We start from the raw sequence: 26,305 nt of genomic DNA, 5'->3' as shown, positions 1-26,305 counted from the left end.
GAACCGTTGAAAGTGGGGACAGGAGATTCGCCCACCATGATATCGCGAAGCCAGTCGAGTTTGGGGTTTATGGATGTAGGGCGAGAGGATTCCGCGCCGGGGGGCTCCCCATCGCTAAACCAGCAGTCTGCCTCTGGGCCTATCAACCTCTCGGGGCTGGTGTGTAATGTGCGACGAACGACTGGAAAAGAGCCACACCCCTTGGTGGGTGCGACGACGACAATCTTGGGCGATAAGCTATACGTATTTGGAGGCCGGATCCTCTCACGACGCAGCCCCCAGTTGACGTCCGATTTATACGAGTTGGACTTGATCAGGCGGCATTGGACGAAAGTTGAGCCGGCTGGTGATGTTCCTCCACCGCGATACTTCCACAGTGTGTGCGCTTTGGGCGATAATAAATTGGTCTGCTATGGAGGAATGTCGCCGGCGCCGAGTACGCTGAAGGACCCCGAGAACCCTGCCGAGTCCCAGTCACAGTCGGAGGTCGTAGTCATGTCGGATATTCATATCTTCGATGTTCCATCGCGGGCTTGGACCCGTGTTGCGTCTCACGACTCCCCGCAGGGACGGTATGCACACTGTGCTACGATCCTTCCGTCCAGTGCTTGCTTCACGTCTGCTACCGCACCGCTATCTGCTCTCCATCACAACCCTGAATCATCCACTAATCAAGGTACACTGGGTGTGGACATTGATGGCTTTGGGGGCGCTGAAATGGTGGTTGTCGGTGGCCAGGACAGCTCCAATCATTACATCGAACAAATCAGCGTTTTCAATTTGCGCAGTCTCAAGTGGACTAACACAAGCCCATTGGGGAGGAGCTGCGGCGCTTACCGCAGTGTCGTGGCTCCTTTAGTGGGAATGGATGTGTCCGAAATCGGATCTTCTGCTCCGGATCGTGACGTGCATGAGCCAATTCAGGACAGCACTGAATCCCCAGGTTGCCCTATGCTGATATATTCTAACTACAACTTCTTGGACGTGAAGCTGGAGCTGCAGGTGCGCCTACCGGACGGGCGCCTTGTTGAGCGGCCGATGCAGAGCCAAGCCTCTCCTCCTGGGCTGCGTTTCCCGAACGGTGGCATCATCAACGGTCACTTCGTTGTTAGTGGTACCTATCTGACATCCTCGAAGCAGGAATATGCACTTTGGGCTCTCGACCTGAAGACATTGATTTGGGGCCGTATTGATGCCGGAGGCTCGGTCTTTGGGCAGGGCAGCTGGAATCGGGGAGTGCTCTGGCCTCGTCGTAATACGTTCGTAATTCTTGGACACCGCAAGCGAAGCCTTGTTGATGATTACAACCACCGGCGAATCAATTTTTCGCACGTCTGCTTGGTTGAACTGGAGGCATTTGGGCTCTACAACAATCCCTGTCGCACTGCTCCCACCTCTGGGTATAAATCGTACAGCTCATCTACCGTGCCGGCATCTCTGCAAAAGAAACTAGTTCAGTTGACATCAGGTGGCCGTCCATTGTCCGGCGCATCAGATGAACTAGGCAAACTCGCTCAATCACTGCCAGAGATGGCCGATATGGAGCTTCAAGCCATGGGAGGCGAGCGCATCTCTGTCAATTCTCGCGTGTTGACCCGGCGGTGGGGCCCTTACTTCATCCAACTTCTTCGTGAGTCGTCAGAAGGGGGCATCGCAGATACTGCAATCCTACGTCCAGCTCAGATTCATCCAAGTCGCAATTCTAGTATAACTATCACGCCCTCAGTTGGACAGGGTAGCGTATACTCGGATGCAACAACCCTTGTCAATCAAGGTGTTCCTCCAAAGTCCCTGCTCGAGAACCTGGAAGCCCCTTCAGCCCACTCCCTCGCTCCAACCTCCCGACCTCGTGTGCTGTACCTCCCCCATACTATCTTGACCCTCCAAGTCCTTGTCCAATACCTCTACACGGCAGCTCTCCCAGCTCCAGGTTCATCTTTGTGCACACCGCAAATTCTCTGCTCGCTTCTCCAGCTAGCCCGCCCATATCAAATCGACGGGCTACTAGAGGCTACCGTCGAACGCCTCCACCAGGTCCTGGACGGCCGCAATGCCGCAGCTGTATTCAACGCAGCCGCAATGGCAGCCGGCGGCGGTCGTGGCACCGGCTTCACGGGCGGACCAGGCGGCACCCTCGAAGCTCTAAATGGCGCCTATACCGGCCGCAACGGCATAGCCCCCACAATCAGTGAAAATGGTACCTCCCAGCATGACGCCATGGCTTCAAACTCATCCGACACCGAGCACGGCAGAACCTCCGCATCAGCAAACAGCAGCACAGGCGACCTCACCAACTTTGCCCGTGGCCTCCCCTCCCTCCGCATTGACACGAGCGTCTCACAGCACTCGCGCCAGCGCAACGCCAACCGCGACCGCGAAGATTCCATCAGCAATTCCAGCACAGCCACCTCTGTATCCAGCGCCAGTTACAGCCAGTCAGACTCAGAGTGGGTTAGTGGTGATGAAAGCCGCTCCCATTCGCGCTCTACCCGCCACCGCCGCGGTACAGATACCGAGCTTCGCCGCCCACAGCGTGAACTCTGGACGGGCGATCTGAGCAGTGTTATTGGTCTCCAGAAGCGTGGCCTGCGCGGTCTGATGGAAGGTCGGCGTATGCGCGAGCGTAGTACCAAGCCTGCCAGTACTGGTAGTGGCTCGACGTCTATGCCGTCTGGTGACATCCCCATTCAATTGGTCGCTAGCTGAGCCCTCGGTTGTTGATGTGCCATACGCTGCTCTTCCTGCTCCTATCCTTTTGCTGCTTCATTGATGGAGGATTTTTTTCTCGATACCATTGTTTGTATTTGGATTGTACACATTTCGTTTCTTGCTTTTCACCCCAGCAGGCTGGCAAGGTGGGAGGAGGATATAGGAGAGAACTTTCAAATCGTTTCTGGGCGCTCTACTTTTCTTCTGTTCATGTTAGTCGGGCTGGACCATTGTTCTGCCTACATATTGTCATGGATATATACCGAGAATGCTGACAAATAAATGCATTGTTAACCTGGATACACCGTTCGTTTACTGAGTACTTTGCATGACGCGATGAGACAAATTTCTTTCAAACTTGGGCTTATTTACAGTGGCAGAAGTCCAGAAAAAGTCACCCAATTAGTTACTCGTACATGCAAGTTCGCTTCCAGAAAAATGATATCAAAGAGGACGAGTGGATGAAATTAGTCCTTCTTAGGCGGGCTTCCAAGCCGCTTGGGACTCTTGTTGCCATAAACTAGTAGGGAAATGGTCAGCATCCACAGGCAACCCAATCGTATGCATATATATATGCAAATAAGAAGAATGAAAAAACCTACGTCGTTCATAGAGAACATATGACGAAACAATAACAATCGGCAGTGCGACAATAGTCGACAACCATCTGAGAAAGTATTAGATTGCCCGTTCTTATCGTCTCATGCAACCCAGACACCAGTGGGGGGTTAGTTACCTTCGTGCGGCAGTCTTGTACTCCTTTGTTTTTCTGATGTCGTCAACCCCCTTCGGCAGCTGGGGAGGAGCCGGCTGTCGGACTGGACGTGGAGGCCGGTTGTTTGGGTCCACGGAGCGGTATTTTTGTTGGTCTTGGTAGGATGCCATTACTGTTGATGTTTGTTAGATTGATTGGAAAGGAAATGAACAGGGAGTGCTGCCTTTACTTGGTTAGAGTAGTAATTTGGAGGATGGGTATTCTCAAGGGAAGATTCGGATTTGGTGTTGACACCTGAGGCATCAATCGTTACTTACATATAGTTAGAGAAGACTTCATCAAGAAGGGATGTAGTATACAATATTTGGACTAGTTGCTGTGTACTTGTATTCTATACAGATTGCCGACTCTTTGAAAATGTGTGCCTCTGCGAATGGTGTATATGTATGAATTTGTCGACCCTCGACATCCATTTCTAGCACTTTTCAGTAACCGGATGCAACCGTGAAATCTAGGCCAACCTTCAATCCCAATTATCATAGGCTTCTAAAAGCTTACAGCTTTGCTTTACATGAACTACAAGATTGAGTGGAATAGAAAGCAATCGAACAGAACCTCATAATTGACCATGGTTAACCTCCATGGTATGCTCCCGCTGATAATGATACATGCTGAAACGCTCGCTGGTGATTATATAAAACCAAAACAAAATAAAAACGTGAGTTTTGAGCCACGCTCCCGCGGTCAGGCCGGGAGGTGATCGCTCTCAGCCTGCCCTTAGGAGGGCCTCGCTTTCTTCTCATCGGGGCGTCAGTCTCCGCGCCGACGACGCTTGTTGGATAGTGCGGGGGACGGCGCATTTGAGTGAGCGGAAGAGAAAGAAGACTGCACTGCGGGGGCCTCAGCGGAAACAGAGGCAGCTCCGGAGGTCTCTGCCTTGTGCTCCGGCTTCAGGGTCAACCGCAGCCGCTGCACCTTGGGCTTGTCTTCTTCAGCAGCAGCGGGGGCGACGGCGGCGGCCGAGCGGGAGGACTTGACCTTTGTCACAGTTGTCGGGGGAGTAGAGGGAGAGGATGAAGAGGGGGGGGTGGGAGCAGGGGCTGTCTGGCGACGGCGACGCTGGGACTTACGTCCACCATCGGTGGTGATGGGAGTGGTAGTGCTCTCCTCGGCTTTGATATCGGCATCGGCGGCCGCGGTCTGGCGGCGCTTGCGCACGCGCGTCTTCTTGCTCTTGGCCGTGGGCGCTGGCGCGGGGGCGTTGGCGAACACCCTGGCTTGTTCTTCCTTGACGTTCTCGGTCACGAAGGGAGCCACATTGTCGGATGGCAGGTTGCGGCCTCCCATAAATGGAGGGAAGCCGTGCGCGTTATCAGCCTCGGCCTGCTGACCAGATCGAGCACGTACTGGGGGGTATGGTAGGCCCTCGTATCCGTATGTGTGGGATAGGTAATATGGGTGGTACTGATCGGGGATGAGAGAGACTTCTTCGCCTTTATTGTTGACTCTGCCAGTTTCCACCCAGCCATCACTATTGATTACGGATTCAGAACGCTTCTCATAGGCAAGGATGCCCACACCGGGGGTTGTTGCGGGAGTGGGGACGGGAGAGGTAGGCAAGATATCAGGGGCAGCTGACTGGTCTTCGTCGGCCGTGTCGACATCTTGAGGTGGAATGGATGAATCCGCAGGCAGACTAGTGCCATATTTCTCATTATCTTGGCGACGGTAGTATGCATCACGCGCTTTGTTATAGGATTCGGGGAAATCAGATGGAAGAACAAAGCCAGGGCTTAGGGCTTCGACAGTCAGATCATACAAGGCTTTGCCGACGAGCTTCGCGTCAATATCAAATCCGATCAAGACAAAATTCTTCTGCAAGTTTGAATTCGCCATTCGCTTTGATGTTCTTGTTTTCATGATAGGCTTCTTTGATACTTTATTTTTCGCAGCATTGGCACTCAATGGGTCCGGCTTTTCCACAGGCGGAGTGGGAATGGGTGTATTTTTTCGTCGAGGCTTTCTCTTCACAGTTTCGAGAGATTCAATGGCCCTCATGGTGGGCTTCCGAACCCGAGATGAGTTCCGCATGTCGGAGGCTGATGTGGGGCTTGATGGACCGTCGGCTGTTCCTTCAGACTCGAGGTTTCCCATGTACTGGTCGTAGGTCCAGCCGGTAGTGCCAATGCTGTCTGGAAGGTCAATCTCCGAGCCTTCGTTCTTGGGTGTTTCAAGTGCAGCCGTTCTTCTCGTCCGCCGACTACCGTTATTGGTGGCTGGGGTCTCTATTGTTGGGGTGTAAACAGTCGAAAGACGAGATGGGCGTGATTGGAACGTGCGGCGACGTGATTTTGGTGTCTCGGGAGGAGTTTCTGATGTATCGGGACTTGCGGGAATTGAAACTGTGGTTTTCGAATTGTAAGATCGAATGTTGATAGAACCGTCTTGCGGAGAGGCGGCAGTAAATTCCAACGTTTTGGAGGGCTGTGAGCTTTCATCTAAACTCTTTTGCGGGGCAGGCACTCGGGGGGATCGCCGGGAAGGTGTCAACATAGGCGCTTTATGTACGTGCCCAGGCATCGATTTACGTTGGCCTTTTTTGGGAGGCATCGTGTAGAGCTAGAATAGCCCGAGTTTGGTCAGTTAAGCTATTCATCTGAGTAGTCCCAATGGCCAAGCAATCAACTGAATAGTATGAATGAAGTACTAAACAATATGAACAGAGGCAGCTAGGGTGAGGAGGGAATATATGGGAACCGACGTCAGGGGAGGAAATATGGAATTAGGGCCCGGTATCATAAGCGCAATACTTACGGGACCAAAGGTACAACCATCCGCAAAGTTATTTTAAGAGTTTATGGACTCGCTTGTAACGAATAGGCGGGCGTTGAGGTAGATTTGCCGCCGATACAGCGAAGCAAAGAGATGTTGGTTGTTCGGAAAAGAAATGACTTAGGGCACGGAATCACTGCTTATCTTATCGTTCTAACATTGGATCGTTGTCCGCCTGATTCTGCACCTACAGTTCCCCATCTCCAACCCTCCAAAGCTCTAGAGCTGGTTACTATTTTTTTCTATTTATTTGAGTTCTTGTCTTTACAATGCATCTGTGGCAGGCCACCGTTCCCTTCTGTCTATTGGCAGCAGCAGCTTTACCCGGCGCTACCGCTACCGCTTGGGGCTTTACTGATGCCACCGTGGCCGTTCAACCTAAAGGTGCTGGTGTCAATGGAGGTTTCAAGGAACAGTAAGAATTAAAAATTGAATCGAGAGACCTGAGACTGACTGGATATCTCCAATAGGCTCGCTTCCTCCAAGCCGCTCGCTAACCCTGTCTCTCTTGCCGGCGCCGACACCTTACGCGTCACCTTGACAACCCAAGAAGGAAGCTCTCCAAAGCGCCCACACCAGGCTTTCCTGCTATTGAAGGATGGTGAGACCGGATTGGATATCTCATATCCATTCAATGTCAAGGAGAACGGCAAGTCGCGGGTAGAATTGGTATGCATGCGTACGCCGGAGTCGACTCCCCGCGGCCACAGCTAACAGATCTCCAGACCCAGAAAGATCTTCCTATCCAATTCCTCTCTCTGTCCAGCCCGGTTGATGCACACGTTGTCATCGGTGGTTTCGGCGACTCCGATGCCTACGATAGCTCTGTTTTCAAGTTGTCTCTCGACCGCAACCCCGAGGAGGCCGTGCCGACCGTCGAAACCGAGCGCTATGGCAAGAAGCCCGAGATCCACCACATCTTCAAGGACTCTGCTTCCAGCCCACCAATCGTGATCACTTTGGCCTTTGTAGCCATGGTCGTCGCTGCTGTTCCAGTTCTCGCTGGCATGGTAAGACGCTCTACACTTTCCGGTGCCAACACAGCACACAGCTAACACATTTCGCCATAGTGGCTCTTCCTCGGCGCCAACGTCAACCACTTGCCCACTGCATTCAAAGCTGCTCCCCTCCCCCACGCCGTTTTCCTCGGGTCATTGATTGCCTTTGAGGGAATCTTCTTCCTTTACTATACGTCTTGGAACTTGTTCCAGATCCTTCCCGCCATGGCTGTTGCCGGCGTGGTCGCATTCGTTAGCGGTAGCCGTGCATTGGGTGAGGTGCAAGGTCGACGCCTCGCTGGTCTTCGTTAAATACCCACAAGAGGTGCAAATTGTTCTGCGCCCTGGTATTGGGCGTGGTCTTGGGGTGCTTCCAGATTGCCGTGTGGTCTTCGGCTCCCATGACATTGTATCTTAGCTGAAGTATCCAGCATGCTTCTACAAAAATAAAGACGCTACACCGAACCCATTAGCAGTTGCCACGTACCTTGCAAACATTCTTACATATAGAACTTGTCCGTAGTGCGCAGAGCTCATCCTCGCTCACAAAGCACCAAAACAACTTGTCAACATTGCGCCAATTACCAACACCCAACGAATCGTAATTGACTTTTCTCTCTGGAGATTCTATCCATTGATAATGCTCAATCACAATCGTTTAAAAATTGTAGTATCACAAGGTACCTAATAATTGAAAAGTTGTTTATTGTCAGTATTTTGACGTCACGCAGTAAGCAGCTCAAATGCCAAGGCGCCCTCCGCGATTTTTCCCCGAACTCCGCCGCAAAAAGCTTCAGCACTCACCACACTCCCCACAAACAAACCATCTATCGCAATGGGTTCCGCCGCCTCAAAGCCCGCCAAGTCAGTCGTAGGTGCAGCGGCCCGCCGGTATCCCAAGCAAGCAGCGCCCCCACCGCGAGGACCACGCAAAGCCCCCGGCGAACCCAAACCAACACCAGCACCAGCACCAGCACCAGCACCAACCCCAGACCTCAAAGCCAGCTCCCCGCCTCGCGCCGCCCCTCCCTCGCAAGGCCCAACATACCATAGCAAGGAGCGCGCCTCAAGCGTGAAGTCCAACGGTACGTATATCGCCCCCATCCACTCCGCACAGCCCCAAACTAACCAACCCATCCAGCCATCGACCTAGACGGCCGCGACCCCGACTTCGCCGCCTCCCTCCGCACTCTCGGCCCCGTTGACCCATCCCCCACCTTCTCGAACTCCAGTACCGCCCACAGACCCTCCATGCAGACCATCTTCCCGCACTCCTCCAACCCAGCCCTGCTAGTCGTCACCGCGCGCCAGCGCCTCAGCAAGGCCGCAGAAGAGGAGGCGGAGCACTTCGGTCGTGCGGGACATCCTGGACGGACGTTCCTGGATGCATTGACTATTCAGCAGGTGCTGACTATGCGCGATAAGCAGAAGCAGCGGCCTAGGGAGATTGAGCGGTTTTTGGGACTGAAGACGGGGGTTCTGGATCGATTGGGGAGGGATGAGATTGTTTCAAAGATTTGAAGACATGAGGGTGAGGGGGCTTAGTGGGTGTTTTCAAATGCATTGGTTTGGTTGGTGTTTTGGGTGTGTTTGTATATTATTCTGGTTTGGTCTTCTCTACTCATAATGTAGTTCATTGCATTTACGTGGTGTTTGATGTTGTATTGGATGTTTTTGCTGCCGACGTGGGATGGTGATACGCAGTGAAGTCTTGTTCTGGATTCCTTCGAAGCTAGACAGTACGGGACTGCCCATATGATATGTCTATTGGTCAATTCATATACCCATCCATGGATGTCATATCTCGAGGAAAGCTTGTGTCATCAGCAACACATTTGAGAATGATGTTCAGGTGTACAGCATTGTGGCCTGCTCTTGCGTGTAGATTTAAGGCTAAAGGAACATGAAACAGGGGAAATCCAAGTGACAGGATGGCTTAATATAAAAAAATCCTATGTTGGAAGTGTTTCAGAGTTTTTGACACCTTTATCATACAGTTTGCTTGTTGGACATCCAACATAACCATGGACAAAATGCACACATGTGTATGTACTCGAGTGAGTTTCGATACTAGACAGGCAAGATGCCAACACTCGGAATCACTATATGGACCGGAGTGTGCACATACCAGATCTAAATCCAACTACAGTATCACTGCACACGACAGCAGGGGAACACATGAATTGCAACATTTATTTCACATTAAAGAGGAAGTTGCTATATTTTGTGTAGCATATGAAGTTCTCGCCATCATCCAGAACCAAGATTGTGGCGCGGCATGTACCTATCGCATAAAAAATGAGTCAGCTCCATAACCATCCGCCATTTGCTTGATCTGTTGACATTTAAATCAGGACTTCGTGTGCATGGAACCAGTCTACTTTTGAGGGGGCCAAAGCTTAGGCGTATACTTATACGACCCTTCTACTAATATATACAGTACGTATAAGCCTAGGGGCTGCGCTCGAGCATACGACGAAAATATGTCGATCGCCGAGCAATGAGGAGACCACACATGTCAAGGTTAACACGAGTTGCCAGCACCTTATTTTACCTAGGTAATTACATTGTACGTAACAGGTCCAATAGGTCCAACAAGCCGAACAGATCTAATAGGTCTGGCGAACAGGTCTCAATATGCAGGGTCCGCCAAGAGCCCTTGGCGACTTGGACCCCTTTCACTTCTCGGCAGAAGCTTGTGCATTGGATTGACACCCTACCTCATCAAGAGACCAAGTCTGTGATGTTGTAGATGTGTACCCGGAAGATTGTAGATTGTAATGCCAAAGACAGCCTTGAAATGATTCCAACACCTGGACCGATAGAGGATCAACGTGTATCCACAAGGCTTAAATCTCACTCACAGGGCTCATCGACCACACGGGATCTCCGACGATCAAGGAGATCCGTCCCTGTCCCTTGAACTCAGCCTTTTTGGGGGGGGTGATATGGGTGCACTGGAGTTCCAAGCTTCCACATTATACGCCATACTTGTTTACAGAGTATAGAAAGGGAGTTTAGGAAGGTCAATACCAAATTTGGCAAATGCGAAAATGTGGGGGAACGGGGGTCGGGCGCACAACACTGTCCGAGCCAGCGTCACATTGGGATTCCAAGGACTTCCCCGGATTTTAATCAGAGTTTTTTGTTTTTGTGCGTTGCCCCTTTTGATGAAATCAAACGTGTCTCAGCTGGTTTCATGGACGAATCATTGGAGTCAGTGAGAAAAGACCAAAAAGGCAATCTAAAAGACATAAGCACATTTGAATGAATAGTGCAATGCAGGGTCCACCTAGTGGTACAATATTGTATAATAAGGTACCATTTGCCTAATTTTAATGAATACTATACACAGGGTATACACAATTTATACACTAGCACGTACAGCCTCGTTGTTTTCTTGTTTTTTTATTATTAATGCCTCCGTCACATCCGAGACTCTATATCCACTTGGAGAACCGATTACGAGGGAGATGAATGAAAATCCATTGGGGCCGAATAAAAGTGGTTCTAATCAGGGTCTCTTGGGTCATCGTGATCCACAGTGAGATGAATTTTAAGGGCAAGAAAGACCAACAGGAAAAAGGAAAAAAAAGGGAGAAAAAGAAAAACGCAAGAGAAAAACAAGCATTGGAGTAAGTTGGAGCCTCTAAAAGTCGCGTGCACAATTTCCCTCCAAGGGATCGTTGGATCGCTTTATTGGTCTTGTTTTGTCTTGAACTTGTCGTCCACTCCACTTATGCCTACTTTCCATTCTAAGAATAACTAATCCTCTTTTTTCCCTTTTCTCTCTTCTTTTTCGTGTCAGCCTAGTCTTTCGTTTATTGTCTTCTTTCTGGATACCCCCCCTTTCTTCATTGTACTTCATTGTATCATGAAATGATTCCATCATGTCTATCTACGCCCTTCTACCACCATTGTCGCCCTTCCTTTTCTCCGCGCTTGTCGTAAGCGGCCTCGCCTCAAAAGCTTTGCATATTGCTTTACATATTCGTTCATTACCGTTCCTCTACTTCGTTCTCTACTCGCCGACTCTCATTCTCCCCGATGTCTTCGTTATTATATTGGCACGAGTGTTGTTGCGCTTCCCTGCGCCAGAAGGTCGATGGCAATGCGTCTCGACCGCGTTGGGTGGAGCCTTATCGTATGTTGACCCTGCGCAAAAGAAATCCCCGGTTTGCTGCCCAAAGTCGCAGGAGCTAACAATCCGCCAGTCTAATCACATGGGGTGCATCCTCCATCCAGTTCGGATTCTTCATGCAGACCGGCGCCGAGGTCGCCTGGGCAGCTGGAGGTAGCTTCCTCAGCGATCCGGCCGCAATGAAAATCCTCCTCAGTGGCATCTCCACCGTGTCCGCCGCAGCTACCGTCCTCGGACTCATGTCGTGGTTGGTTCATTCGCATTTGTACAACCTCACCGGACTTGGGTTGCAGGCAATCCGAGACCTGTGCGTGGGCAGCTATAGAGCGCGGTATACATTAATTGCTGCCCCTAGAAAGTCGTGCATGGCGTCCATGGACCTCCGATCCCTCCGTCGCATTATTCCCGCTGTCGCTATCTGTGTCTCGCTCGTGTTCTTGGAACTCACCCGCCCTTCTATCCCGTACGACCATCTGTCTGGCGCTCTGCCCTTGACTCTTCTTGATGCTTTCAACAAAAAGTCCGCTACGGTAGAGGGGTGTCGCGAGCCTGTCGTGCCTTTCCCGTTGATGACTACGGACGGCAAAGGCTTTTCCCACCCTCTGTTTCAACCGGACTCGTCGTTTGTGGAACAATGGTCACGGGCTACTTGGCTCCCCGAAAACCCACCTCGCGGATTCAGCCGTTGGGATCTCAGCCCCCATGATCGCGCAGAGAAGGATAACCATTTCTCTTTCGTGTGTGGTAGTGACGACGGCGCTTTCTTCAACCCGAAAAACGACCCTCTCAAGGTCACGAATTTGGGCGGCGAGATATACGAGCCACTGCAAAAGGCATTCAAAGAGCACTCTGTTGAGGTTAACCATGTAGTGCTGTTAACGCTGGAAAGTGGTCGTAAGGAGCTTTTCCCCACACAGCAGGGGACCCCCTTGTTCGAAGGCCTCCTCGCCTCTCACAAGAAGGAAAATGTTGAGGAAGCAATTGACCGCCTGGTCACCATGACTCCGGTCGCTCAGCAGCTGACCGGTGAATATGCAACCGATAGCAAAGGAAATAAGGTTGATTTGAGCAACTCTACTTGGCAAACCCCACCGCAGGAGGGAATGGGTGGTCTTAATGTCCGTGGAGCCATGACGGGAAGCTCTTTGACTTTCAAGAGTGTTCTAGGAAGCCACTGTGGTGTCCACCCTTTGCCTGTCGATCTTTTGGAAGAATCTACCCTCGAAATCTACCAACCATGCTTGCCGCAGATCTTCGAGTTGTTCAACCGGGGCAAGTCGCAATCGAACGTGAACGGCAATCAAACCGCTAGAAGCAACTCCGAGGCCGTAAAGAACCCCTGGAAGTCTGTCTTCATGCAGTCTATCACCGACGACTACGACCGACAGAATATCCTCAATGACAACATGGGCTTTAAGCACAAAGTCGTAAAGAGTGATCTCGAATCGTCGCACGCGAAGTACAAAGTTAAGGGCAAGGAAATCAACTACTTTGGATATGCAGAGACTGAGCTCCGACCCTACGTGCGAGACCTCTTCGAGGAGGCCGCAAACAACAAGACTCGCATGTTCCTTTCTCATGTCACCAGCACAACGCATCACCCATGGAGCACACCAGATGACTTCAAGAAACAGCCATATATGAGCGACCAGGGTAATATCAACCACGACCTGATGAATAACTACCTGAACGCCGCGCGCTTCGTCGACATCTGGCTCGGCGACATCATGAACATGCTCCAGGAGACTGGCATTGCCAACGAGACCCTCGTCGTAGTCGTGGGCGACCACGGCCAAGCCTTCGGTGAAGATAACAAAGACATGACCGGAACCTATGAAAACGGCCACATCAGCAACTTCCGCGTCCCGCTAGTCTTCCACCACCCCCAAATGCCCCGCGTTGACATCACCGCCAACGCAACCGCCCTCTCCATTATTCCAACCATCCTCGACCTCCTCGTCGAGTCCAGTTCCCTCGACGAGCGCGACTCCGAAATCGCCTCCTCCCTCCTTCCCGAATACCAGGGCCAGTCCCTCCTACGCCCCTTCCTCACATCAATGGTTGAGCCCTCCCACCACGGCCACAACCCCCCACCACCTCCTCCACCCGCGCGTGACGTTTCTCAACTCGAACCCCGCTCCCACCCAGACAGTCCGCCCAAGCGCTCCGTCTGGAACATGGGCCTGATCAACGCCGGCGGCTCGATGCTCTCCATCACAACAGCTGGTATGCCGTACCGTCTGATCTTGCCTCTGAAGGAAGAATTCGAGTACACCTTCACCCACCTCGGCGAGGACCCCGGCGAAACACACCTTACCAAAGCCTGGACCCTGGCTACGCTGATCGAAGAGGTGTCGCCCAAGTTCGGCGACGAATCCGCCGCTTGGCTTCAGGATGCCGAGAAGGTCGGCAAGTGGTGGGTCACCGAACAAAAACGCATCTGGGGCTACCGTGAAGCGTAGATTGCTTCATGGGCCGGAGTATAATAAAAAAATAATTTGGTCGCCGGGCTTGGCCCGTGCTGGTTGTCTTGCATCACTTCACTTTACGTCTTTACCATCTCACTTTTTGACATGTTATGATATCTACTGTATCTCGGGCTTGGCGTTCATACGGAGTTCTATGAGGTCTGTGCCATGTTTGGATTTCTCAAGCATTGTTTTTGTCTCTTTCGATTGGCTACACAGCCATTTTCATTTCACTTTCTCACGTCTTGCATGGGCGGGATGTCTCTTTTCTTTTTCCTATTTTCTACTGTATTTGTAGGAATAGGGACGGACCTGTACATAGTACCCAAGACTCGATTTGGGGTTATCTTCCTTCTCTGGATTAGATTGGATATTTTGATGAATATAGCCTAATGTTGAATTTCGAATCTCGGTTTGGACCGTTAATGCGTGTTTTGCGGTACAACATGTAAGATGGTGAACCTGAAGATCGCATCGAAGATCCCCCGACCCACTCTATCCACTTCGATCGTCCATGAAGTTTAGATTCATATGTAAGTATTGAGTTCCTGTTGTCTGGATCCTTTCCTTCTGTTACCCGGCTGCAGGGCGGGCCGGTTGCGGATCCCTTCTCGTTGACTTGATGGACTGACGTCTGACTTTGGTCGAAATCTCAAAGCTTCTTCTTGTGCCTGAGCTTGAGAATCGGTGTTTCTCGGTAAATTCAACGGTATAGCGGCATCTGAAGTTAATGTCTGGGGCGAAAGGGTCTGTGCAGGTCGTCGCTTGCCACACAGTCCAGTTGGCAATCGTGAGCGGGCGGTACCCAACTACTCGCCTAGTCACGCAGACAGGGACCGGTGGCAATCGAATGACTTCCGGATAGCGCGACGGCCATAGTTTGATTCGAGCCTTCTTGCATATGCATCGTTCTCTGAGCAGACGCTGAATAGTCTCCGCCACACGAGACGCTGATTGAGAGCGAGCAGGCAGTGTTTGAGAAGAAAATAGCAAGCTGCCATCATATATCGGATCGGAAAGGCATACATGCACGCGCCGCTCCACTGTGACGCTTCAGTGGTGACAATACATCTGGGTGGGATGGGAGGCCCGGCAGGAGATATCCAACTCCGTCTCCAACCTCGGAGTCGGCACCGAGCCGAGATAACGATTAGACAATCCCTGTGCAGGGATTGAGGTCCATGCTAGCAAGGCCAGGGGTAAAAGAGCAGAACAAGTAGTAGGAAGTGTAATGATTTATTGCTCACGAGATGTGGAAAAAGTGGAAACGAGGTCTCGGAATCGCCCGATTGAGTAAGGAGCTATGGAATGGAAGACTCTGCTGGTCACAAGGTCAGAATTATTATTATTCATTCCGATTAAGCTCAAGCCTACTCCCTATATTCCTCTGTCTCGGCAAACGCAAGTCGCAGTCTGGACTCTACTCTGCTGCGTTATGCTAATTTTAGCGTCCCCCCGCAAAACCGGGATATAGGGAGGTTTGGTTGTGCACCTTATCTTGGGGGGTGGGACTTGTACGGAGTAGACTTTTTCTTTCTATCTTTTGATGGAGATGGTAGATGGATGTCCCAAACAAAGATCTAACATTTCAAGAGAAAAATAATTTGATCAGAATTGGCCAATTATCTTCTTTTCTCTTAGGGGCGATCAGGTACACGGGCCTAGGGGTTCTGCTTCAATTGGTGAATAGAAATGAAGTCAATCTGCAATGGGCCAGCTGACTCCAGATGAGTACTTTTGGAATATTTTCTAGAAGCCGTGTGAAGCTTGGCGCATCCAGGGGGGTTTTTGATCAAAGATCAGCTAAATATTGATTAAAACAAAAACAGAAAAATAATCGAGTCGAAAAAGTGGCGTTGGGGGTTCCCCGGGTTCCCAGGCCCCAGACGGGTTTCCCGATATAGAAATCCGGGCCAGCTTCCGCTTCCGGCCTGCATTGCAACTATCGTGAACTTTTAGTCTGCTGATGCGGTGATGTTCTTGATTTGCAATGTTGGATTCTTGACTTCTTACTGCTGGAAACTACAATGGAGGCAAATCTGGACAAGGATGATAGCAAGATGGAACAACATTGACGCAATTATTCTATCATACATTGGGGATTCAATATACGAGAATCTTGATATTTTCCATTGATATACCACTCGATACTAAGCAGGTCTGTAGGGCGTATACATTGCCACAGCCGTTTAGCCTACATTCCCTGGAGGTCTGGACCCAACCCATGCTGCACCCTTGGCCCAAATCTGGATTTCCTGTTTGGGCTCTCCAGTTTCTTTCTGCTCACGAGACTCTTTTTTTGGGGTGCTACTTGGAGATTTCGGTATCATGCTGCCGGACGTCAAAGAATATTTAAATAGAGCCATCCCGCCGGCCCCTGGTTCTTCATCACTTGAATCATCCCCGTTCTTCTTTATTTATATTTGATACAATCAGTTCTTATAATCTTTCCTCTCTTGATATTCTTTCCACCGCAACCATAGCCTCCATCAGCCTCTCCTAACTATACATATATACCCACACAATGTCCGTCGCCATCGAAGTCACCGAAGTCCCAACAGCCCCCAAGTCCGCACAGCCCGTCCTAATGGGCCAAAAGTCCCGAATGCCTGAGTTTAGTCTCTCCGGCAAGGTCGTACTGGTCTCGGGAGCAGCCCGCGGTCTAGGCCTGACCCAAGCAGAGGCACTCTTGGAAGCCGGCGCGAAGGTCTACGCACTCGACCGCCTGGAAGAGCCAGTATGTTTCCAAAGTTATCACTCAGTCTGTATTTAAACTAACAAGCCAGGCCCCCGAATTTGAACAAATCCAGCAACGCGCGAAGGAGCTCGGTACGGAGTTGCACTACCGTCGCATTGACGTGCGTGACACAGAGCTTCTCAATAGCGTCATTGAAGCCATTGCCAACGATGAGGGGCGCATGGATGGCCTCGTTGCTGCAGCGGGTATTCAGCAGGAGACTCCTGCGCTCGAGTACTCGGCCAAGGATAGCAATACCATGTTTGAGGTTAACGTCACAGGGGTCTTCATGACTTCCCAGGCTGTGGCTAAGCAAATGGTTCGTTTCGGAAATGGGGGTAGTATCGCCATGATCGCCTCTATGAGTGGCACTGTTGCCAATCGGGTACGTTGCTCTCTTTCGTCCTATCCTTTGACTTTTTCGGTGGCAATCTATTCCTTTTTTTACTCCTTGGCGTTTTACCCTACGGCAATCAAGTCGATACATGTATCTCCCATTCTGGGGTTCCCCGCTTTTATGTCACGTCCCTTGATTTGATTGATTCATGGCCATCGATCTGACTTATCCTCTTAGGGACTAATTTGCCCCGCCTACAACGCCAGCAAGGCCGCTGTTCTCCAGCTTGCTCGCAATCTTGCTGCCGAATGGGGAACCTACAACATCCGCGTCAACACCATCTCCCCAGGCTATATTGTTACTGCTATGGTTGAGAAGTTGTTCGTTGAGTTCCCCGAGCGCCGCGAGCAGTGGCCCAAGGAGAATATGCTCGGTCGTCTCTCCCGCCCGGAAGAGTACCGTGGTGCCGCGGTCTTCCTGCTTAGCGATGCTAGCAGCTTCATGACTGGTAGTGACCTCCGCATGGATGGTGGCCACTCTGCATGGTAAATTGATGACGATGGCTGTGATTTGATGTTTGTTCTGGATTTTTGCCTTAAAATCATCTCCGCGTGACCATTTGCTCTGGTCTTCTCATTGCATGGCGTTTTGCTTGGGGTTTGATCTAGGAAAGCGAAAGCGAGCCTTGGGTTGTTGGGAATTTTTGATCCTTGCTCATCTTGGACAGTAATAATTGGATAAATGAACTCCGATGACGTTAGATTACCGATCGCTCGAATAATAATTTGTTCTATCTATACCTGTGCATTGTACATCCAAATCTTGCGTTCGAAGTAGCTGCATTTAAATCTGATCCACCCCAATCTTGATATATCGATCCCACATTGCTTGATATTGTACCAGTTTCTACTTGGAATTTAGCCTTTTAGCCTTATATATCTTTGATTATACTTCTACTCTAGGTCACTTGGACATCTCATCCGGCATAAACATCCGAAACATCCGAATCTCATTATACACCTCTCACCGATAAAAGACAAAATAGCCAGGACCAGTCGAAATCCACCACATATCCAACCCTCAGTGGGGGATCGCCACCTGACCCCCAACAAAGTTGATCAACAAATTCCTACCTAGGTAAATCTAATTTAAATATCAACAAACATCAGACGTGGGAGACAAGATCGAAGATGCCCATTCGCTGCCAGACTTAATAACCCGAGGAAAAGCGATATCGCGTGATGGATGTTGTACTCGTCATTCATGTAGTCCAGAATAATCCAAACTCCTTTTTTAAGCCGCCAACCATAGAGCCCAACCCACATTTGACCGATATTCTGGGGAAAATGCGGAGAATGGGGACCAATCAGGGTGTGCTGGGCCCGAGGCTGGTTGTTTTAAGCGGGCGTGGTAGCCAATCGCTTTGTTTAGTTGTGACGTCTGCTTAGGCTTGGCTATTGTTGTTTGTTTGTACTATGCTAGGTAAGGAGGCTGGATATTTTGTCAATTTTGAAAAGGTTTATTTATTCAGACCTGGGGATCAAGCGTCCACAATACTGCGTCTAATATAGAACGTGATAGTGGCGAGGACGCAAGTTTGTCCCGAGAGTAAACCTAGGGTCATGTTTTCCTCTCTTTTCAAAACTCTATAATTAAAGCCCAAAGTATTCTATTTAGACCCTCGGATTGAGGATTCAAGGAGGTTTTAAGAGAAATCTTTATTGATTTTAGCTTTAGTTTGATAGTCAAAATCTCACTAGTTTTTCTAATAAAATCCCTCTAATACGGTACGACCGTGCTTTCGGAGCATCATTCCATAAACTAACTAACAAGCCTGTGGCTTGTCGGAAAGATAGAGCCATAATTATTGAGGACTGAATGTTGATTATGAACAATATGCAGCAGTAAATTCATCAATGAGACAGTCCACACAACGCAAGAAGAGCACCTTCGAAGCCCTCAACGGCGTTCACTTTCCCAAAGTAAGCAAGGCACCCGTCCCCCATTTTGGCTCCCACAACCACCGCCCTCATCATGCTACTATACGAATCAAGGGGTATCATGATTTGTGGCTTCGCATTCGTAATATGCAGATACCTACTCCGATCCGGATTCCGAGCTGAAAGTGAGTCATGCATCACTCCAGCAGACAAGATACAAGAAGGGTTGAGGCCAATGTCTCAACTAGTATAGGGCCCGACATTCCCGGGGAGGTCTAGGTTTGGTTGTAGTCTTCGTCGGCAGTGTCAAATTGACACATATTGGAGAAAAGCATTCCGAATACAGCGATGCCACCAGCTTGGACGTATGATTGGACTTTCTTGAGGAAAACTTTGTGCTCTGGCTCTGCGATGCCTTCATCAACGATGATAATCGCTTTATGTGTATGAAATTGAGGAAGCCCAAGGTGTCATTGAGGATGTTGGCTCATTCTAAGCGGCTTGCCTTGCAGAGAGTATTGAAGAGTCGTTAGTATAGGTAGTCGAAGAAATTTGGATCTGAGAGACAAAGAAGAAGGATCTCTGGATAGTTGGCCAATTTGCTTATAGATTTGCGCTGCGAGGAAGAGAAGAATTATGAAGTAATAGGACTAAGAAGGAGAGGAAGGAAGGAGAAACTGATGCTCGATCCGCTATCATTAGCTTCATAGGCATAGACTCTCCGTCCTTGGACCAGAACGATTATGATGAGATAAGCGTGTGGAATAGTGAGTGGATATGAATCCTAATTACTGCTTATCTCAAGATTTGGCAACGTTAGGCCATAAAGTGAAGTGAAAGTAAAATACTTAAGAGAAGTATTAAGCAAGAAGGGTGCTTACCCCGGGTTAAGGTGCTTTTATACTTCTACACTGCCCTAAATTCTTATTCCATATCACTATGATCGAGGACGTTATGCCCTTACGGGGCGCTCCCATCGCCTACGGTTTCTTCGTTATTTGTTATAAGCAGGAGGCCCTGGAAACTGGATTTTGATGATTTCGCTCCTTGAAATCATAATGCGAGAGGCAGTGTATCTATCCCCTTGAGCCTCGAAGAACACATCTAAAGGCTGCTCTACGACAGACGTCGCATAATCAATTTATGCAATTGGCCCATGACCCGCTGGAATGAGCACAAAGAACCGCTCTGAGGCTGTCTCTGAATTCAACACACTTGCGTCAACTTTCAACTGTGGAGCCTTAGAGCTCAATTTACGAACTTTATGCTCCCATATGGTGTGCATGGAAACGCCACAGAAGTTTAACGTTCTGTTGCAAGCAATTGGACGGATTTACAGACCCGGCCAAACTCAGCGCCTTAAAGTCTGAATCTTATTCCAAGATTATACTGCACAGCGCGATTTCGGACATAAGTCCGCTGAGCAGATTCGCAAATTGCTGCCCAGTTTGGATATTGATGCTGAGCGTTCACGATCCTCTACGGCCGACTTAGTACCGCCTATTGGGCCTGAGAACGGCAATCCTCGGTGTCGCACTTATAAATTCCTTAGCAGGATGCTTGGAATCTCACCCGACGACCCTGATCGCCTTGCAATGTCTGATTGCGGCAATCTTGGATTGTGCGAATAGCATCTAGAAACCGAGGATGTGATCTAAGTGCGTCCCAAGCGGCAGGTATCTTGGGCATCGACTGATTACCCAAATAATCGTCTCTAACTTAACAAGGAATAAGTTTGGCTTTCCTCGCCAGTTTCCTTGCTCATTGGCTGAATGTCTGTTCTCTCCGCTTTGCGGCTTCCGTCTCCCATCCCCAAGTTGTTATTAATTTACATTCAAGCGATATAAAGACCAACGTAGTCATCTACACGCATTAGGTACGCGCCGCCGTCTCTCCAATAAGGCGGGCTTCGGTGCTACTCCCACTTACACTACCTACTCGCTACGGCTCGACAATCGCTGTAGCCCAAACTTTACGATTCAATTTCTATAAAGCTGTCTTACGACACACTCGTTGCAACCTTTCTATCTCTGATCAAATTTCCACTCAAATTTCGCTCGAGTCTCTCTCTTCCTTTACATCCCTCTAACTAAACCATTGATCAATCCCTAGAGCTCACATCTATACATTAGCGTTAAATACTTGATATGGAACTGATTTGTTGACTATATGAACAGACATGAATTGGACAATGAATCAAATGATAGCAATGCGGTATATGTAGTATAAATCACCTGGAACTTATCTTATAACATATACTGTGTATCATCATAGCCACCGAGATCTTTCGAAGCAATCGAGCCGGATGTAATCAATTTATCCCAATAATCGGGCCCACTTCAAGAACCGCATCAGCATCCGGTCCCCACACAGCCACACACCTTTAGCCACTAGTTTGGGCGAGCCGAAATGAACTGCCCACTTTTATCTCCTAAACACAACTTTTAAGATCGATGTGTCCAATGATAATCTCAAAAATGTAGATGCCTCCAGGGCTGAATTATACGAGTACGCCTGATACGCCGGATGGGTCGGCAGGACATAGGGACAAGATGAAGAATAATAGTGCCTAATGCTGACAGTTGGAAGAATTTCCATACTAGGTATCGTGTTCGTATATTTGCCTGCGTCGTAATTAGCTCAGGAATTATGTCGATACACCTGACGATCGCGGATGTGGCTTTTACGACCTGCGCCCCGAAACCATTGCCTAAAGAAGAACTGCGACTAAGTGAAAACATTCTAGGAATTTACGTAGTTATATCTAACGAGCATTAGAATACCATGAAACGCAAAATATACGCTCTTCAAGTTGTATTCTGTTACATTATTCACGTAGTAATGGCAATCTTGGAACCATTTCACATACATATTTGTACTGTAATTGGAATGTTTCACCGTCCCAAGAGCAGGCGTCCAACTTTTGACATCACCAACTCCACAAGCTCTAAGCCCACTCGCTGTCCCTTGATTCGCGATCCCCGGGAACTAATCTGCACTATGAATGTGCTAAGAACATGCCGAGAACTGTTTTTTCGAGCTTCCGGCGGGCCCGGTGCATAAGTAATATCAGGTTCCCCTAGAAGGAATCTCAAGATTCCGCTTTTCCTCTTACATTATAAGCGCTTGCTTCTTGTACAGTTTGTCACTGTGTGTGTGACCCCATCATGAAGACCTCTGCGCTGATTGGTTCGATTGCTCTGGGCTTGCTGCCTGGTAAGTTGATCTCCCTCGGCCTCGGTCGCGTTTGTGTGGTTTCCATGTTGTTATCTCCGAATCTCGAGACTCTCTGAAATTATGGAATTATGACGAGTGTGCCAAAATCAGTGCGCAAATAGCTAATTTCGACATTTTGCAGAAGTAATCGCCTCCCCTAGTGGCTTCAACCCTGATAATATTGTGGTCGCGCAGCGTGCGCTCCCCAATGCGCCCGACGGGTATGTCCCTACTTCAGTCACCTGCCCAGCGAGCCGACCGAGCATCCGCAGCGCGGCTAAGCTCTCCTCCAACGAGACATCATGGCTGAAAGGCCGTCGCGAGAAAGCTCTGTCTGGCTTGAAGGACTTCTTCGGACATGTGACAGTCGGCGATTACGATGTGGCTTCGTACCTTGACAAGCACTCGTCCAATATTTCAAACATCCCCAATATTGGTATTGCCGTATCCGGCGGAGGATACCGCGCGCTGATGAATGGCGCCGGTGCGATTAAGGCCTACGACAGCCGTACAAATAACGCGTCGACGAGTGGACACCTGGGTGGTTTGCTGCAGTCTGCTACCTATCTTGCTGGTCTCAGTGGAGGCAGCTGGTTGCTTGGATCGATCTATATCAATAACTTCACCACCATCGATAAGCTGCAGACGCACTCCGATGGTGCTGTCTGGCAGTTTGGAAACTCAATCCTCGAGGGTCCTGATACTGGCGGCATCCAACTTTTGGATTCAGCTAGTTATTATAAAGATCTTGCTGAGGCTGTGGAGTCAAAGAAGAAGGCTGGCTTCGATACTTCTCTCACTGATCTCTGGTATGTTGATATTTATCAGGGTGTACTCATTGGTTTGACTGACTAACTGTTGTATAGGGGCCGCGCACTTGCCTACCAGATGTTTAATGCTTCCAATGGGGCAATGAGTTACACCTGGTCATCTATTGCCGATACAGCCGATTTCCAGGACGGAAACTATCCCATGCCGCTGGTTGTTGCTGATGGGCGTAACCCCGGTGAATTGTTGATTGGAGGCAATTCAACCGTCTATGAATTCAATCCCTGGGAGTTTGGCTCATTTGATCCTACTATTTTTGGTTTCGCCCCCTCAAGTACCTGGGCTCTCGGTTCGAAGGTGGCTCGCTTGCTAGCAACGAGAGCTGCATCAGCGGATTTGACAGTGCTGGTTTCATTATTGGAACTTCCTCCACCCTATTCAACCAATTCCTTCTCCAACTCAACACCACCTCACTTCCCAGCTTCGTGAAGAGTATCTTCAACGACCTCCTCACGAAGCTCGACAAGTCCGACGATGACATCGCGTCGTACGACCCCAACCCCTTTTACTTCTACAACAACGACACCTCGCCCTATGCCCACCAGACTATGCTGGATGTCGTTGACGGCGGTGAGGATGGACAGAACGTCCCCCTGCACCCTCTTATCCAACCCGAGCGCCATGTCGATGTTATCTTCGCCGTCGATTCCTCCGCTGACACCGATTACTACTGGCCGAACGGCACATCCCTTGTGGCTACCTACGAGCGCAGCTTGAACAGCTCTGGTATCGGCAACGGCACTGTCTTCCCTGCGGTCCCAGACCAGAACACCTTCATTAACCTTGGCCTCAACACTCGCCCCACTTTCTTTGGATGTGACAGCTCCAACATGAGTGGCCCAGCGCCTCTGGTCGTTTATGTGCCCAACGCTCCTTACTCATACAACTCCAACGTCTCAACCTTCCAGTTGAGCACCGACGACACTCAGCGTGATAATATCATTCTCAACGGATATGAGGTCGCCACTATGGCCAACAGCACTCTGGACGGCAACTGGACAGCATGTGTTGGCTGCGCCATCCTCAGCCGCTCATTCGAGCGCACAAACACCACGCTTCCAGATATCTGCAACACATGCTTTGACCGGTACTGCTGGAACGGCACTGTCAACTCCACAGCACCGGCAAACTATGACCCGACAGAATACTTGGCTGATAGTTCTGCTTCGGTGATGGTGCCCACCATAGTGTCGACGGTTGTTACCGCTAGCATGGCACTTTTCGCCTTAGCATAAACGGATATCATGTGTCCTTTATTTCAGCTTTTTCGAACTAGATATAGACACCCCGTGCCACCTACCTTCTTCAAACTAGGTCGATAAGCTAACAAGCTGTCATCGTCATTTTTTGTCATCCTACCATGTACTTAAATTTTCTCTAAATTGAGTTATATTCCATGCAAAGCTTAATGCAGATATGTCCATGCTTTATCAAACCTGCGTTCACGACACCACGCAAAAGTTCCAACTTCTCTATAGCATGACAACCCCCGGCGACTTTAAGGGGAGAGAAACAGAAACCCCAGAACAAATGCCCAGTCTACATCTATGCTGTTTGTCAAATTATGCATTTAATCTAGATTTCGGTAAAGTTAGACACTCCGAATCAATAAATTTAATTAATAACACGTTAGTACCGACTTCGACTACTAGTTATTCCCATCAGAACGATATCACCTACACAAAGGTGCTGCAGGCAGATACGGCTCGGTTCCCCCTCGGCTTTTTTTAAAATTAGCTTTGTTCGACCTGTATCAAAAGACCTAAGTATATACAATCAATCTGCCTATTATGACTTTAAGCAGAGAAGTTGCAAGGCAGTGATCCACAGCAGTACCCATGACCAGCGTCGAATGCACCCTTGAAATCAATGTTATGGCAACCATCACTGGTCCTCCACATGAGCGAAGTGAAGCTGTAGGTTCCAACGCTCGTTTCATGGAAGCTTAAGTAATTGTTCAGCTTTCATTCCATGTACATTGAGGGTAACGATCCCATGGACTTACCTGATAGAACATTCTGTACTGGTGCAGGAGTTGAATCCTCCGTACAGAGTGCCCGAGTACGTAGACCCGGTACTGTAGTCGGTGAGATAGATGATCTGGTACACCCCACCCTCGTTGGCTGAGTAGTCAGATGCAGCCATCTGGCCGTAGAATGCGCTGGCATGGTTGGCAAGAGCCAGGGCAGTGGCACTCAGCAGAAGAGAGAGCTTCATCTTGTCAGATTGGAGTGTTTTGGGAACAATGGGTTGAATGAAGGGCTGGAGCAACTTGAGGTAGTTGATGGTAGATTTGGAGGGGGTCTTGAAGACTCATTTATATGTTTGTAGGTTAGTGTTATATTGTCGGCCTCGCCTAGAACAATGGGGCAGTATCTTGCACTAATTTCTCACTACATCGTCCGCAGGAAAATAGGAAATTGAGGGTGTTTGCTGTCGGGAATAATTCCCACTATTGACTGGGCTAGATGTTTGTGGCTTCAGCCAAACCAATGTGGCAGATGGTAATATACATTTTGCGACTTTTCAATTCAACATAAAACATGTTGAAGCTCACACTGTGACCTAGAATTTCCTCCGAAATGAATATTTCCATTTTTTCCACATAGCTATGAGTATCTTAGTCCAATAGACATCCTCATACTCGATCAAAACCAAATAAATATCAAGGGAACGGCTAACCACTTGGGTCTTACGGCCGTGGGGCAGCATGATAATAATGCCACCACAAAGTCCATCCACATCAAGGGCTAAATCCCCCCAGGCTCCATATGCACGGTTAGACTCTTATTACCCTCGGGCACACATAATGCAGGTGCGGGAGCTAGCGGGGTATTCTCCGTGAAAGTCTCAATGCTTGTAATCTTTTCTTGCTGCATACTTCTCCAATAACATCACAGGGCCAATGGATCTTCTCGTCCAGTCATTTCGCTTTACAGAAATATTATAATATGGCCAAGGTCAATTTATGTGCATGCATCTTCAGTTTGAAACGTCAGTATATCGGGCTTGTTGCATACCATCTGTAGATCAACAGTCTTACGATGGCTGATTTGCTGGTAGTTTCAGTCTGTTCTTCTCGAATTTGGCAGCTTAGAGTCTCTCCTGGCTATTTGTCAAACAGCGTTGTTGGCCCGCAACTATATACAATATTCCTTCTTCCAATCCTGCTTCGGTCAGTCATCATCCAGGGCACTCTGTCCATTTTGCTTTTCGGTCAACAATACATAATATCCGCCATGGCCAATCGCGCGGAAATCCTTCTTGTCAGCTTCAGCAGCGATCCATCCTTCGAGGACATGTACTGTTGTCTTATCACTGCACTCAGCAATTCAGTCCACCTCGATCGATTGATAACTCTCGACAGTACCGTCCGCTAACTCA

At 49.4% G+C, this 26,305-nt stretch overlaps 8 protein-coding genes across 8 annotated transcripts; 6 read left to right on the top strand and 2 right to left on the bottom strand.

The window, feature by feature from the left end:
* Positions 1-36: 36 nt before the first annotated feature.
* Positions 37-2,706, top strand: N7529_005875 (putative regulatory protein Ral2; the record flags this gene model as incomplete). The annotated part of the gene is made up of 1 exon (XM_057241402.1): positions 37-2,706. The coding sequence occupies one exon, from the start codon at positions 37-39 to the stop codon at positions 2,704-2,706; it is 2,670 nt and encodes an 889-aa protein (XP_057096761.1).
* A 1,528-nt stretch (positions 2,707-4,234) lies between these two features.
* On the bottom strand, positions 4,235-6,034 carry N7529_005874 (putative GPI-anchored cell surface glycoprotein; the record flags this gene model as incomplete). The annotated part of the gene is made up of 1 exon (XM_057241401.1): positions 4,235-6,034. The coding sequence occupies one exon, from the start codon at positions 6,032-6,034 to the stop codon at positions 4,235-4,237; it is 1,800 nt and encodes a 599-aa protein (XP_057096760.1).
* Positions 6,035-6,525: 491 nt separating this feature from the next.
* On the top strand, positions 6,526-7,566 carry N7529_005873 (putative oligosaccharyltransferase subunit ribophorin II; the record flags this gene model as incomplete). Its single annotated transcript, XM_057241400.1, has 4 exons — positions 6,526-6,671; positions 6,727-6,925; positions 6,982-7,266; positions 7,327-7,566. 4 exons carry the CDS (start codon positions 6,526-6,528, stop codon positions 7,564-7,566), a joined length of 870 nt encoding a protein of 289 aa, XP_057096759.1.
* A 523-nt stretch (positions 7,567-8,089) lies between these two features.
* Positions 8,090-8,775, top strand: N7529_005872 (uncharacterized protein; the record flags this gene model as incomplete). The annotated part of the gene is made up of 2 exons (XM_057241399.1): positions 8,090-8,339; positions 8,396-8,775. 2 exons carry the CDS (start codon positions 8,090-8,092, stop codon positions 8,773-8,775), a joined length of 630 nt encoding a protein of 209 aa, XP_057096758.1.
* Positions 8,776-11,144: 2,369 nt separating this feature from the next.
* N7529_005871 (Alkaline phosphatase-like alpha/beta/alpha) lies at positions 11,145-13,857 on the top strand (the record flags this gene model as incomplete). The annotated part of the gene is made up of 2 exons (XM_057241398.1): positions 11,145-11,398; positions 11,469-13,857. 2 exons carry the CDS (start codon positions 11,145-11,147, stop codon positions 13,855-13,857), a joined length of 2,643 nt encoding a protein of 880 aa, XP_057096757.1.
* A 2,530-nt stretch (positions 13,858-16,387) lies between these two features.
* On the top strand, positions 16,388-17,486 carry N7529_005870 (putative short chain dehydrogenase; the record flags this gene model as incomplete). Its single annotated transcript, XM_057241397.1, has 3 exons — positions 16,388-16,600; positions 16,650-16,985; positions 17,175-17,486. The coding sequence occupies 3 exons, from the start codon at positions 16,388-16,390 to the stop codon at positions 17,484-17,486; spliced, it is 861 nt and encodes a 286-aa protein (XP_057096756.1).
* A 4,558-nt stretch (positions 17,487-22,044) lies between these two features.
* N7529_005869 (lysophospholipase family protein) lies at positions 22,045-24,156 on the top strand (the record flags this gene model as incomplete). The annotated part of the gene is made up of 4 exons (XM_057241396.1): positions 22,045-22,093; positions 22,236-22,902; positions 22,960-23,195; positions 23,219-24,156. 4 exons carry the CDS (start codon positions 22,045-22,047, stop codon positions 24,154-24,156), a joined length of 1,890 nt encoding a protein of 629 aa, XP_057096755.1.
* A 561-nt stretch (positions 24,157-24,717) lies between these two features.
* On the bottom strand, positions 24,718-25,138 carry N7529_005868 (uncharacterized protein; the record flags this gene model as incomplete). The annotated part of the gene is made up of 2 exons (XM_057241395.1): positions 24,718-24,865; positions 24,927-25,138. 2 exons carry the CDS (start codon positions 25,136-25,138, stop codon positions 24,718-24,720), a joined length of 360 nt encoding a protein of 119 aa, XP_057096754.1.
* Between the last annotated feature and the right edge of the window lie 1,167 nt (positions 25,139-26,305).

Source organism: Penicillium soppii (genome assembly GCF_028829465.1).
Source record: "Penicillium soppii strain IBT 18220 chromosome Unknown utg000005l, whole genome shotgun sequence".
Lineage (NCBI taxonomy): Eukaryota > Fungi > Ascomycota > Eurotiomycetes > Eurotiales > Aspergillaceae > Penicillium > Penicillium soppii.
Note: the sequence above shows the minus strand (reverse complement) of the source record. Positions and strands in the feature narration are given on the sequence as shown.